The following is a 13,259-nucleotide window of genomic DNA, read 5'->3' on the forward strand; positions in this document are numbered from 1 at the left end:
TCAAGGGACAGTTGGTTTCAAGTCTCAGGCTGTTTTCAAACACAGCCTGCGCTCCAAGTGCAGCGGGAGACGTGCAGACGATCTCACAGTAATGATCACGTGGTTACCTGGCTGAGAAGTTTCTCTCCTGGCCTTTGGCTCCCTAGGGGCTGTATTCTCCGAGGCAGAGTGGGGGTCCAGCTGGCCACAGAGTTGCTTACCCTCAGTGGGTGAACTGAATTTGGTCTCGTTTACAAAGGTGGACAGGTCCGACGGCTGCGGGTAGTCCTGTTTGTCAGCCTCCAGGTCCACCGTCATGCACGTCCACTTCTGGTTGGTGACCGCCAGCTTTTCCTCATCCGTGGCGTGGACCACTGCAGAGATCACTGGTGGTGTTTCTGGTGTAGCAGCTGGGGTGGAGTCCTGCAAAGAGAAGAGAAACTGTTTCTTGTCTCATCAGACTCTTGGTCAGAAACTGCACCCACCCTCAGGTCTGGGGACCCATTAGCCAGGACAGGTCCCGGTCACAATCCTCGGCATGCTCTTCTCGGACTCTGCTCCAAATGGTCCATTAAGGAAACAACAGATGGACAAACAGATTCTTCCCTCTATGAATCTCCTTTTATGATGGTTTGTTTCAGGGTATTATCATGAATTAAAAAAAAAAAAAAAATTGGATTTTGTGTCTTAGTTACTTGAGCATTCCTGCTAGTTTTATGACTACGACTGCTGTGTGATGCCCACACAGTGCTTCAGGCCTGCATATCAGTATCACCAGAATCACCTGACAATCATCACATCAGTCCCTGGAGGCACAAAAAGGGGGATCTTATCTCCATTTCCATAGAAGAGTGGGAAGTGGAGTAGGGCAGGGTGGGAAGCTAGAGAGGTCAGGGCAGAGCTGCAGCTGGGACCTGAGCCCCTATCCCCAGAGCTAAGTGCTTCCCTCCACTGCCCCCACTCTGGCCAGGGACTGCAGGCTGGGGCTTTGCTGGCTCAGACTTGGAAGGGTGGCGGGTCTGTCTGTTTTATGACCCAGAAATTAGCCCTAACATACTGACAGCCTTGAGGATAACTTTCCTCGGTCTGTAAACAGGGTAGAAGAAATGGAATCTATCTGATGGAGGAACTGGTAAGAGGGACTCTAATAAAGAAAGAACCCAAGCCCCACTTCTTTAGAGGAGGGGGTTCCCTTTTCTTCCCATTCCAATTTTGGCTGCACAATTCAGTGCTCCCGACACTTGCTGAGTTTCTTCACCTTCTCACTGCGTATTTGTTCATCTCAAGAGACTTTCTCGACTCGACAGTCCTAGAAGTTCACAGCAGATGAACTGGCCTGAAAGGGGCAGACTGGGTCCTCTAGAGCCCAACTGATGTTTTTCCTGAACATCTTCCTACTCTCGGGACACACTCTCATCTTCCGCAAAGTGAAGGGATCAAAACAATGTCGGGCAAACATCGAGGGAGCCTCCACACAGAAGGCAAGAAGAGGGTCTTGGAAACATGATCTTGGAAACAGGCCCAGGATGAGCAGAAAGCAAAGCTTTGTCAATAAGCGAAGAAAACCTCCCCCGGGGCGGGGGGCGGGCATAAAACCATCAAGATCAAAGGAACACTGTACCTGGGAAGGTGGATCAGAGAGAGGAGACCGTTTTGGCGACTTTTTCACCCTAAATGTGTCACTGGAAACAAAATGGAAAACGTAAACACAACAAGCAGAGGGACGGAACACTCCAGAGCAGTACAGAGCGGACCGAAGCTATTGCCTCTGCGGCGCCATCTGGCCCAGGCCACCCTCCCGCCTCTGTCACTCCAGCACCAGCGAGAGGCCACGCTGGCTACCCACTCTCACTTTTTAACAGCTATTATTTTTGCCCCCAAGGGAAAGATCCATCAAGCTGGAAATCTTTAAAGAGATGCCATTTTGGAGAATGACCCAGAAAATGAAGCTAAATTTAACTAAATGTTCGTATTTTATAAAGCAAATTTTTGGTGAGCAGATTAATTTATCTGGATTCTTCCAGGGATGTCTGAGCCCAACTAAGGCTAGGGGAGGGGCTCTAGGCTCAGGACACCAATTTACAGATGTGCAAGGCGACACCTCACTTAATGAACAACTGAAGGGGGCCACGCAGAAATAGAAAGTTCGGGGTCCTCAAGGAGAACCTGCTGAATCCTCCCTTATCACAGGATCTTTGAGCTCAATGGATTCCCATGCTCTGAAGGCTTCTAGGTGGAATCCTGACTAAAGGTAGGGCCAGGGGAGAGACGATTTTTTTTGTCTCCTCCTAACCATGGTAAACAGACAAGATTCACAGCTCTTCTCTCCCTTTTTCCCCTCCATATGAATAGCAGGGCTGGGAGGCAAAGGAAACACCAAATCAGACTCCTGAAGGGTCAAGGAAGCAGATCCCAGGAGAAAAGGGATGACTTTTAGCCTGAGCAGTTCCATTAAGTCCACCGAGCAGTCTGGGGGTCACTTCCACAGTCAGAATGGGGGCTCTTTCCACCCGGTAGACTAGCCCCTGTCCCCTGTCTCTAGCCCCTCCATGGGATGGTCCCACTCCCAGCAAAGCAAAGGCTTTGGGGGGTGATCCCTCTCCTTAGATCCCACCACCCTCCCCTGCTTTGCATGTTAACTGGGTGGGCAGAGCAATTTGGCATTCAAGTTCCTTCCTTGTGTTCTCTCAAATCACTCCAACAATGGCATTTAATCATGAAAAAAAAAAATGGCTATTTACAGCATTTATAACATTTGCCATTAAAACAGTGCAATCGCAGCTTGAAGCATATATTTATTCATGCATATAAATATGTAACCATATATTTTATAGTTGCTAAGTGGCCCAAAAATACTCAGGAAATCCCTTGGGCAGAAGAGAGTCTGATGGACTCAACCCTATCCTGGGACTGCTGGCCACCTGGACTGGCCAGCTTCCCTTCTCAGGACAGGGAAAACGTGCATGTCTTCAGACCCCCCAGATCCCTCCTGGCCAGGGGGCGCAAAGCAGCAGAGGCACAGAAATGGTCAGCTCTGTTTCTACTGACAAGTGGCAGGGTAACCCACAGATGGCAGACGAGGCATGCCGACACCCAGCCAGGTCCTGGGTGACTGAGGATGCAGGCCTGGGGCAGCCTGGCGATGGCTCTCACAGCCGTGTGCTCCACTCTGCGCTGACCCTGCATTTCAGGGCACTCTGCAGGCCTCAATTTGGAACGGCCCAAATACTTCTGCTTCACATGTTAGCAAGAATAAGCTGTGGCCGTCGCTGCCCGTGGTTAGACCGGACAGTAATTTTAACATGAAGCCACAGTAGTGTTGAAAGCAATCGCCCACTAGCCCAGTTTAAAATGAAAGAATGTAATGAAGAGTTTTAAAAAAAAGTATGATTTCAGATGAAGACATCCAACGTGCAAGGGAAGGAAAAAAGTTCCATTCCTGATAAGCAAGCAGATGCTGGATAATCACATTTTCACAGCCAAGCAGTCTCTTATGCAAATCACTATGAAACAGAAAAGTAATCTTTGCTACTGGGGAGCCCCATGCCCCATCATTCCCAGGCCCACCACAGAAACACATCAGTAGCAGCCATAGAGGGGAAATAAAAATGGCTTGGAAGCAGAAACAAAAGGCAGAAAAACAAGCACATTTGGCATAAGAGGCAGATTGCATTAAATTTACTTACAACAGAGAACACACAGACATCACATCTTCAACCATCCTAAGACAAGAAGACAAAGAAAAAGAGAGACAGACAGAAGGAACTGACAAAAAAGATAAATCTGCAGACAACTGGTTATTAATGGGTTAGGATACGGCAGACATCGCTGCAGGGCAATGCCCCAGCTTTTTGGAAGGAGCTGCTGGGGAACAGCTTCCTCTCTTGGTTCTAATGATCCCACAAAGCCGTGGTGCCCCAAGAGCTTTGTCAGACCCATGCAGGGTCTTCCAAGCCAAAGTCCCTGTCTGCACTAGAGGTGAGGCCACAGCTGGGTAAATTTCCCTGACCCCTGTTAGCTCTGATATTCAAACAAGAAAGTGACTGGGGATGCCTATGAGACACAGAACATATCTTGGAGAAGGAGGAGGTAGTGGCTAAGGTTGGCTCTCATTCCACAGATGAGAGAGCATGGCCTTGCAGTCTAGCCATTGCAGACTTCTCCTATTCCAGGCTTGAAATCAAGTTTCCAGCATGAATTCTAGAGGGTCTCTAGGAAGGACCTAGCTGGGTAACTGATCTAAAACAAAGTCCCCATTTTGGCCAGGATGGCCTCCAGCCAACACTAGACAGTGGCAGGTTGTCTAAGGTAACCTGCTGTAGAGACCTCCTCTCAGAAGGCCCTCCTCTCAGAAGTTCAATGTTAGGGGGAGCCCAGAATGGGAGGTAAACATGTCGTTCTGTCTCTTTCGTGCCAGGCAGACCCAGAGGGGCCAGCGCTGTGGTCTGTTCTGCTGCCCCTGGGAGACTGATCTCCTCGGCCTTGTTAAATTATTGACAATACTTCCCATAAGAGTAAGGAAATCGCCAAGGTATTAACCACAGGGGCCAAAGAATAAAGGACCAGCAGCCATCCACGTTAGAGCCGGGTCCTGGGGTGGATTCTGGAGGCATGGGTGTTTGATATTTAAGCACGATGTACTTGGCCTTGTCAAGTGTCTGGGGACCACAGAGCCAAGGACTAATGGCTTCCTGGGGATTGTGGGGATTTGCTCCCCACTTTCAGGTTCCATTTGTCTCTTCAGAACTTGCAGGGACTTTGTCTACAAAAGATGACTGGAGAGAAGGAAGGAGACAAAGAGGGGTGTTTCTTATGGGCTGGTTGGAGTGCAGTAGGGAGGGGCCCAGGCCATATCTCTCATTCCTGGACCTCCTGGGCTAATGTCACATTAACAGGCAGAAACAAGTACCATAAATTTTAATATTTTAAAGGGTGTATCTCCTAGCTTCTCCAAAAAGCAGTCAGTCACCAACAGGGAGATCGACCAGATCTCTAAGGACATTTTCCCTTCCATGGGATCTCCCAGATTGCTCTGGAGTTGAACATCAGGTCTTTGGCTACAAGTAAAGCTCTAGACCGTTGATTTATTAAAGCAAAAGATCAAGGACACAAAGGGGTATGTGGATGGGAAAATGCCACCACTGTGACCGCAGAGAGGAAGGAAAACACGTACACTGTCTGCCTGGTGCAACGGCCGTAAGCGTGGCATCATCACAGCACCCAGGGGCAAGGTTAGGGCAGTCGAAGGTTATCCAGGCACATGACCAAGGGTCACAGCCAATGCGCACCCCCGCCTCTGATCCTTACCACCTCCACCCCTGAACTTACGTCTTTAGGGGCGTCTTCTTCTTCTTGGCGGGCTTGTTTAGCCCATCCCCGTCCACTCCATTGGCTTCCATAGCACTGGCTGGGATCTCAAAGGAGGCTGGGGATTTAGAAGGTGAGCTGGGGGTCTTAGAGGATGTCTTAAAGGGGTCAACGGACTCATCACAGGTGTCTGGGTCAAAGTTGTATGATTGTTGGGGCAGTTTGGGAGACTCCTGCATTTTTGAGGTGGAAGAAAAAGGGTTAAAATTGGGGTCATCCCACTTGTCAATATCAAAGGTGTAAGTACCTTTAGCAATGGGGATGTCATTGGGTTCAGCAGGGGATCTGGGAGGTGAGGCAGGAGTGTTGTCAAGTTTCTCGGGTGTCTTTTTCATCTTTGGCCTCCTCAGGGGCATTTTGGCAACTGGCTTTTTGCCTATCTTTTTGGTAGGAGGGGGGTTTTCCTGCTGGTTGTCCCAACTACTCTTGTCCTCAGAATAGTCAAACTCCAGCCTTACGGAGAGCCCTTTGGCTGGAGAGTCCTCTTGCCCCCCGCTATCTGATGGGGTCACCTCCCCTGCCTCCGGGGCCGTAGTAAGAGGCAGCGTTTTCCTCCCGACAGGGGGTGAGTTCTGTACTCTGCCACCTCCAGAAGCTGGGGGGACAGCCCCTTCTGCACTCTCTGAGTCCAGAGGGCAGGCAGCTTTGGGCCCCACAGCAGGCTCAAGGGGTGTCTCCTCCAATAAGGCTGAGCCAGGACCTTCCGTCTTGGCAGATTCCGTTTTCGTCTCAGATGCTAGATTCTCCCCACTGGGGATGAGGCTCTCTTCATCTGGCTCCGGCTGCGTCTCCTTCACTGGGGGGGTCTCTGTGGGTTTCTTGGTGGTCTGTTTCTTTTTTAAGGAAGGCGGCCTCGGTTTTTTAGTTCGCTTAAGGGTACTGGAAGCACTGCTGGAACCCGTGCTATATGCATCTGGGGCAAGGGCCACGGCCTCAGGATTGCCTGAGGAAGAAGCACCATCAAAGTCACTGGCTTGCAGGCTGAGCGACCGGGACAGTGTCGACTTAGAGATGGGGACGGAATCCGTGGACTTCCTCCGTGTGTTCACTTTGCCCTCCTGATTCTTAGCATCTGAGGCACGAGGCTCCAAGGTCTGAAAGGTATCCACAAGCTCAATGTTGTCAAAGTCCAAGTTGTAAGTCCCGCTGCTGGCTATCGGCTTGTCTTCATCGAAGACGGCAGAGAAGGAGTGTGACGGCGGACGGAAGGGACTTCCTTCCACCGAGTCGCTCCGTGGGCCATCAGGGACAGGGACTGTCTCAGAGCCACATCCTGAGGAAACAGAGACAAAGCCATCAATTACAGACACAGGACGCACTGGGGCACCTCTCCTCTTGTGCCAAAACATCACCCTCCAGCGTAGGGGTTGACGAACCACGGCCCCAGGCCACCCCTGCCCATCACTGGGTGTACTACTTGGGTACAGATCCTGACCCACCCGTAATTAGCTCAAGACCTAGGCCAGGCTCGCCCAGAGTGCCCCCATCTGTACAATGGGGGTGATGAGGACCGATTAAAGAACAGCTCAGAGTATTCATTCAAAAACATTCACCAAGTGCCTAATCAGGACCCGGCATGGTTCTAGGTACCAGATTCAACAAGGAACAGAAATAGACAAAACCTCTCCGTTCCTGGAAGTCACATTCTTCAGGGGAAGATAGTGAATAAACCACCAGGGCCAGGCGTGGTGTCTCACGCCTGTAATCCCAGCACTTTGGGAGGCCGAGGCAGGCAGATCACTGGAGGTCAGGAGTTCGAGACCAGCCTGGTCATCATGGTGAAACCCAGTCTCTAATAAAAAAACACAAGAATTAGCCAGGCATGGTGGTGTGCGCCTGTAATCCCAGCTATTCCGGAGGCTGAAGCAGGAGAATCGCTTGAACCTGGGAGCCAGAGATTGCAGAGAACCGAGATTGCGCCACTGTACGCTAGCCTGGGCAACAGAGTGAGAGAGACTCTGTCTCAAAAACAAACAAACAATGTACAGAATTTCAGAGGGTGACACATGCTAAGGAGAAAAATAAAGCCGGGATAGGAGAGTTTCACTTTTAAAATAAGGTAGTCAGGCAAGATCTTCTGAGGAGACATCTAAGCAAAGGCCAAAATCAAGGTAAGTGCATGAACCAAGAGGACTCCTGGGGAGGAAGCATCCTGGGTAGAAGGAATAGTGCAAGTAAAGGCTCTGTGGCAGGAGCAGCTGGTGTGTTACAGAAACAGCAAGGAGGCCAGTGTGGCTAAAGCAGGGGCCGGAGTGGGACAGGAAGACAGAGAAATCCTGCAGGAAGGCATACGGAGCCTTCCATAAATATTAATACTGGCCACGGCCACCAGCAAGCCTGTTCTTGACTCCTCGGAGCCACTGTGAAGATCAGGGGAGCCTGTACACGGAGGCCCCCGGCACCTGTAGTGGCACTTGCTATCTGCCACGTGCCACTCCAGCCATCACCTGTAACCTGTCCTTCAGTCCTGCCTGCCTATCCTTGGCCCTGCCTCTTGCCTAGTCTCACCGCTCTCCCAGCTGCCTCCTCTCAGCTTGTCTACCTCATCAGCCACTGCCAGCCAAGGAGGTCGCTCCTATTTCCCAAACACACTGCAGATGCTGCAAATGTTGGCCAAATGATGCTCAAAGGTGACACCACCCTACTGCCCAAGGGGATCCGGCCAGCCCCAGCTTTGGCTCGGCTACTCTGGGTTCTACTGGCACCCAGCAGCATCCTTCATGCATTTCTAAGTTCACAGCTGCTCCAGGCAGTCAAGGATGCCAGAAAATGATTTGCCAGAAAACTAAAAGTGTGTCATTGGACAAGAGGGCAAACACGATAAAGCGGTCTGCAGGCCTAAGTACTGGGAGGATGCAGAATGAGGAATAAACGGAGCTGGCACAGGTAAGACCTGGGACGGCGTTTCCAATGTGTGCCTCATGACAGGTGTTATGTGCCCCCAGTCCCCTTCTGCCACTGGCATGGTTGCCAGACAAAGGACAGGATGCTCAGCTGATTTGAATTTCAGATAAATGAACATGTTTTTTTAATATAAGTATGTCCCATGTCTCGATGATTCTTTGTTTATCTAAGATTCAGATTTAATGGGCACCCTGTATTTTCATTTGCTAAATAAGGGAGCCCTATCTCTCACCCCAACAAATAAACAAGGTTTGGGAAATGCACAATTCACCCCTGAACTGGTCTCTTCCTGTCTATTTTCTCAGAGCAATTCATGCTCCCGACTGCACATCTCTGGGCAGTGAGTATTCTGCAGAGTGCTGACCAAGCTTTGCTCATCAGCAACCTTTCTCCTGGAATGCCTGGCAGAGAATTCAGCTCACAACACAAGAAAACTTCAAGCTTCTTGAGTTTAGGAACTGGCCTTAGCTTTGTTTCCCCCTTGACTGGTCACACTTTCTCTTACAGGATCAATAAACACTTGGATTGAAAGCATCATTTGGAAGCACGTCTATGAGCTGGTCCTGGTTTCAAGCCTCTCACTCTCCTCTTCTCCACCCAGGGCCTACCTGGAGCAGACACCCGAAATACGGAGCTCTTTCTACCAAATGGTTCCTCCAAACACTCCTGCTTCCTTCTCATTTCAAAAGGTGTTGCCTCTCTTCTTTCTAAAACCAACTCCCTGTTTCCTCTAGGCCCTAGTACTCTCAAGTACCCCATCCTCCCACCAGCAGTGACCTCCTCTTCCTGCTCTGTAATGGCCCCTGAATACACGGAGGGCACAGAGGACCAGGGGATGCTGAGGGGGACCAGGTGCTTTCAAATGGCCCTTGGCAGGAGGAAGAATGAGCCTCAGCCTATCCCGTCATTACTAAAGCAAGGCCCACAAACACCAACCTTCTCCCTCTCAGGCCGTTACACGTGCCTCTGCAGCCCGCAGAAGGAAGCCTTTGGAGGCCCTTCAAACGTCAGCAGTTATCATGCAACAATGAGCGGATATTCAGCTTCACCATCTGCTCATTGCTTCCTCCAGAAGAAAGAGCTCCCTGCCTGCTTAGCATGGCTTTCCTCTTTAGAACTGACATGCTCTCATTAGCTCATCATGAACCAGGAAACCTAATCTTGCTGCAGGGTCTCTTATCCTTGGCATTATGGTTGTTTGGGGCCAGTCAGGTTTTTATCCCGGGGGCTGTCCCGTGCCATGTAGGATGCTTAGCAGCATCCCTGGCCTCCACACACTGGATGCCAGTAGGCCCCACCCCCTACCCCAGATGTGACAACCAACACTGTCTCTAGACATTGCCATGTACCCTTGGGGGTAGGGGTGAGTGGGGCAGCAAAATCCTCCCTGGTTGGGAACGGCTGTCTTATTGTGTTGGTCACCAGAGCAGGCTGCTCCACGGGGTCCCTCACAGGGCTAGAAGGGCTCCTGTGGTCCAACTGGGTTCGAAGTCCTCCCTGCTCGCCTACTGGATTTTTTTTGGAAACATAGTCTCACTCCATCACCCAGGCTGGAGTGCAGTGGTGCAATCTCAGCTCACTGCAACCTCCACTTCCCAGGTTCAAGTGATTCTCCTGCCTCAGCCTCCCAAGTAGCTGGGATTACAGGTGTGTGCCACCATGCCTGGCTAATTTTTCTATTTTTAGTAGAGATGGGGTTTCACTATGTTGGCCAGGTTGGTCTCAAACTCCTGACCTCAAGTGATCCGCCTGCCTCAGCCTCCCAAAGTGCTGAGATTACAGGCGTGAGCCACCGCGCCCGGCCTCCCTGCTCCCCTACTGCATTTCTAAACATCCACACGGCATATCTGCATGAACACAGATGCAGACGCAATCAACTGTGTGATTCATTTGTTCATTCCACAAATAACCTGGGGTGCCTCCTATACGTCAGCCACTGTGGGGTGTGCTGTGGACATAGAGGTAAGGAAGGACCAGGACCCCCGATGAATACATACACAACACTTCCTCCACCTCATGTCTCCACTGGCACAGATCTGGGCAATGCCCTGGAGAACAGTGCCTTGCACACGGGCTCCAGGTTTCTGGCTCAGTCTGATGACAAAGTCAGCACCCGTGGTTCATCAGATGAAAAGGGTCACTAGGGTATCCCAGTTACATGAGCCTGCTGGGCTGCCATCACCAAGGACCACAGACTGGGTGGCTTAAACCACAGAAATTTATTTCTCACAGTGCTGGAGGCTGGAAGTCCAAGGTCAAGGCATCAGTGGGTTTGTCTCTCCTGAGGCCTCTCTCCTAGGTTTGCAGATGGCCTTTTCTCTGTGAGCACTCCTGGTCTCTTCCTCTTTGTATAGGAACACTGGTCCCCATGGGCTTAGGGCCCTACCCGTATGAACCCATTCAACCTTAACTGTCTCCTTAAAGGTCCTCCCTGCAAATAATCACACTGGGGGTTGGGGCTTCAGCATACAAATGTTGGAGGCCACAATTCAGGCCATAGCACCAGTGCTGGGCAATAAAATGCCCAAGTCGAGGGAAAGCAAATGTGTTAGAAATGACAGGGGGCTCCCAGGAAAGGGAGAAAGCTAGGACAGGGCAGCCAACATCACCCATTGATGTCACCCTACCTTCTCCAAAGGCCACACTCTTAGCCTTGCTGGACTGTTTCTCACAGAAGCACCTGCTGCCAGTCCCCGCACTGGCGCCTCTTCATCCTCCCTTCCTTCCCCCCTTCCCCCCGTGAGTTCACTGTGGGCAGGAATCCTTGGTGCCCAGAGGGCCAGAGGTGTGCGCAGGCACTCACAGACTCTTCTCTTAAGCTGCCGCATCACGGGTAGATGGTCTCCTACACAGGGAGCATGGTTTTGTATCCTCTAAGTACATCAATAGTAATCTTCAGTTAGTAATATTTATTCTGGGAAAAGGTGTCCATTTTAAGTAGAGTAACAAGATATAAAGCAGTACTTGGTCTTTGTGTGGCAGTTTGCTGGTTGCTGTGGGCAGCTCAGAGCAAGTCCATGATGAATTCAACATTTCCCAAATTTGTCTAGCCTAAGACACACCTGAGACACTCATTAACACCCCAGACTCCGCCTCCATCTGCCCCTTCCTCTGCAGAGCAGCAGTTCCTTCCGCAGGGCTGGGGTGGGGCTCAGGGACTCCATCGTAACAGGTGCCACAGGTGCGTCTCCTCATCGGGAAGTCTGGAACTGGGCTGTCTCACCTCATCTGCTTCTATCTGGGCCTATCCTCATTCTTAAATCTCCGGTGGGCAACGCTTTAGTATTTGGCTACAGAAATGAATGGGCTTTGAGGATAAGCTTGCATGGGCCTTTGAGATCCAATTTCCTATGGGGGTTTTAACCTCAGAGGCGTGAGGCATCAGGGCTGCATCAGGGCTACAGAAGTGCCAGGCAGAGGCTGTCCTTTGGTGCCCACCCTCCTCTGATGTGGTCCAAAACAGACAGCTCAAGAAACCAAACCCAAAATCGATCAGCAAGAGAGCAGGAGGCCCGTGCCATGGCTGCCTTCTGTCCTCAGACCGGTGGGTGCTCAGGATCTCACAGAGACCCCAGGAACCCCCGCCGGGTGGGGCTGTGCTCCTCTGCTTCCTGGGGTCTATCTTGCTCTCGTACATCTGCTCTCAAACTTCTCTTCAATTCCCAGAAACCAAGAAGGAAAAGTGCCGTTGAGGCATTGTGGGGACAGACAGTTACTGACCATGTTAACTCACTTAGTGATGAAGACATTAAATTCTCTTTACATAAACCAAATTGTTCCCAGCAGAGTCCGTCTCGTGAGCATCTAAGTGACAGAGCCATATTTAGGATGGGCAGAACCTAAGGGGAGGCTTTGCTAGGTAGGGTAAGAAGTAAGAAGGCACCCAGGAGCACTGGTGGAGTGACAGCCCCACTGTGCTGTGGGGGCGGTTCAGACAGCTGGGACTTCAGCAACCCTGGGCTGGTCCAGAGCATGCCACATGTCACCTTGTTGTTTTTTTTTTTAAAGAGCCAGGGTCTCGCTCTGTCACCCAGGCTGCAGTGCAGTGGCATTATCATAGCTCACTGCAACCTCGAGCTCCAAGTGATCCTCTGGCCTCACCCTCCTAAGTAGCTAGCCAAACTCGTGACACCACACCTGCTAGTTTTTAAGTTTTTTGTAGAGATGCAGTCTTGCTATGCTGCCCAGGCTGGTCTCAAACTCCCAGGCTCCAGCGATCCTCCCACCTCGGCCTCCCAAAGTGCTGAGATTACAGGCATGGCCTACTGTGCCCGGCCGACATGTACCTCTCTGTCCTGCTTTGCTGACTGTCACTTATCTCGTGTCAGCTAGAGATGAGCAGCTTTCCTTGCCATGTCCCCATGTGCTGTCCTGCTGGGGAGCTTCCCTGGTGGGCTGCCGACCAAGGCGCCACGCCACAGTCCCCCAGGCAGGGCCCCAGCATCGGCACAAGGGCTCAGCCGGTTACTGACTTAACCGCTCATTTGAAGGCAGAGGGAGAGAGCAATGGAGGAAATAACACCAGCTGTGACCTGGGGCCACTCCTCATCCTTTATAAGCGGGCGTGAAATGAGACACTCTGGAAAAGTGCCTTCTTTAAAAGCTAAAGAAGACAGCATGAAGACAGACCACTAACATAATGTCAGATTCAAAAGAGGTCAGTTTCAAAGAGTCCAGAGTCATAAAAAGCGGCGGAAACCTTGGCTTTGCCACTAGTCGGCTTGGTGACCTTGACCAACGCTCCTTAACCTTGCTGTGCCTCAATGTCACTGTCTCTAGTACCACCCCCCACAATGTTACTATTTTTCTATTATTATTATCAAATGTCATCTGTAACAGGACAACACCTGTGGGGCTTGGTTATACCCCTGTCTTCCCGGGAGGATAATGGGCTGAGCCACCAGCCTGGGGTCTGTGGGAGCCCCGAGCATCCCAGGGTCCATCTATGGCCCACTGTGCCTGTGTGGATGTGCAGTGCAGTCAAGCCCCTCCAGCAAGGTCATTACGGG

At 51.1% G+C, this 13,259-nt stretch overlaps 1 protein-coding gene across 6 annotated transcripts in view; it reads right to left on the minus strand.

Annotated features, from left to right (window-relative positions):
• The window catches only part of TACC2 (transforming acidic coiled-coil containing protein 2), a 226,755-nt gene that overhangs the window by 37,874 nt on the left and 175,622 nt on the right, over nt 1-13,259 (minus strand). For 4 of the 6 annotated variants that reach the window (XM_055246763.2, XM_063624980.1, XM_055246764.2 and 1 more), the window contains 3 exons: nt 5,308-6,619; nt 1,601-1,661; nt 201-402 (listed from right to left, as the gene is read on the minus strand). In XM_055246763.2, the coding sequence (XP_055102738.1) occupies nt 201-402; nt 1,601-1,661; nt 5,308-6,619 (1,575 nt within the window). Of the gene's footprint in view, nt 1-200; nt 403-1,600; nt 1,662-3,665; nt 3,702-5,307; nt 6,696-13,259 lie in introns of those variants that run through there. The other 2 variants (XM_055246765.2, XM_055246776.2) reach the window with 2 other exon arrangements.

This window comes from Symphalangus syndactylus, chromosome 2 (assembly GCF_028878055.3).
Source record: "Symphalangus syndactylus isolate Jambi chromosome 2, NHGRI_mSymSyn1-v2.1_pri, whole genome shotgun sequence".
Taxonomy (NCBI): Eukaryota; Metazoa; Chordata; class Mammalia; order Primates; family Hylobatidae; genus Symphalangus; species Symphalangus syndactylus.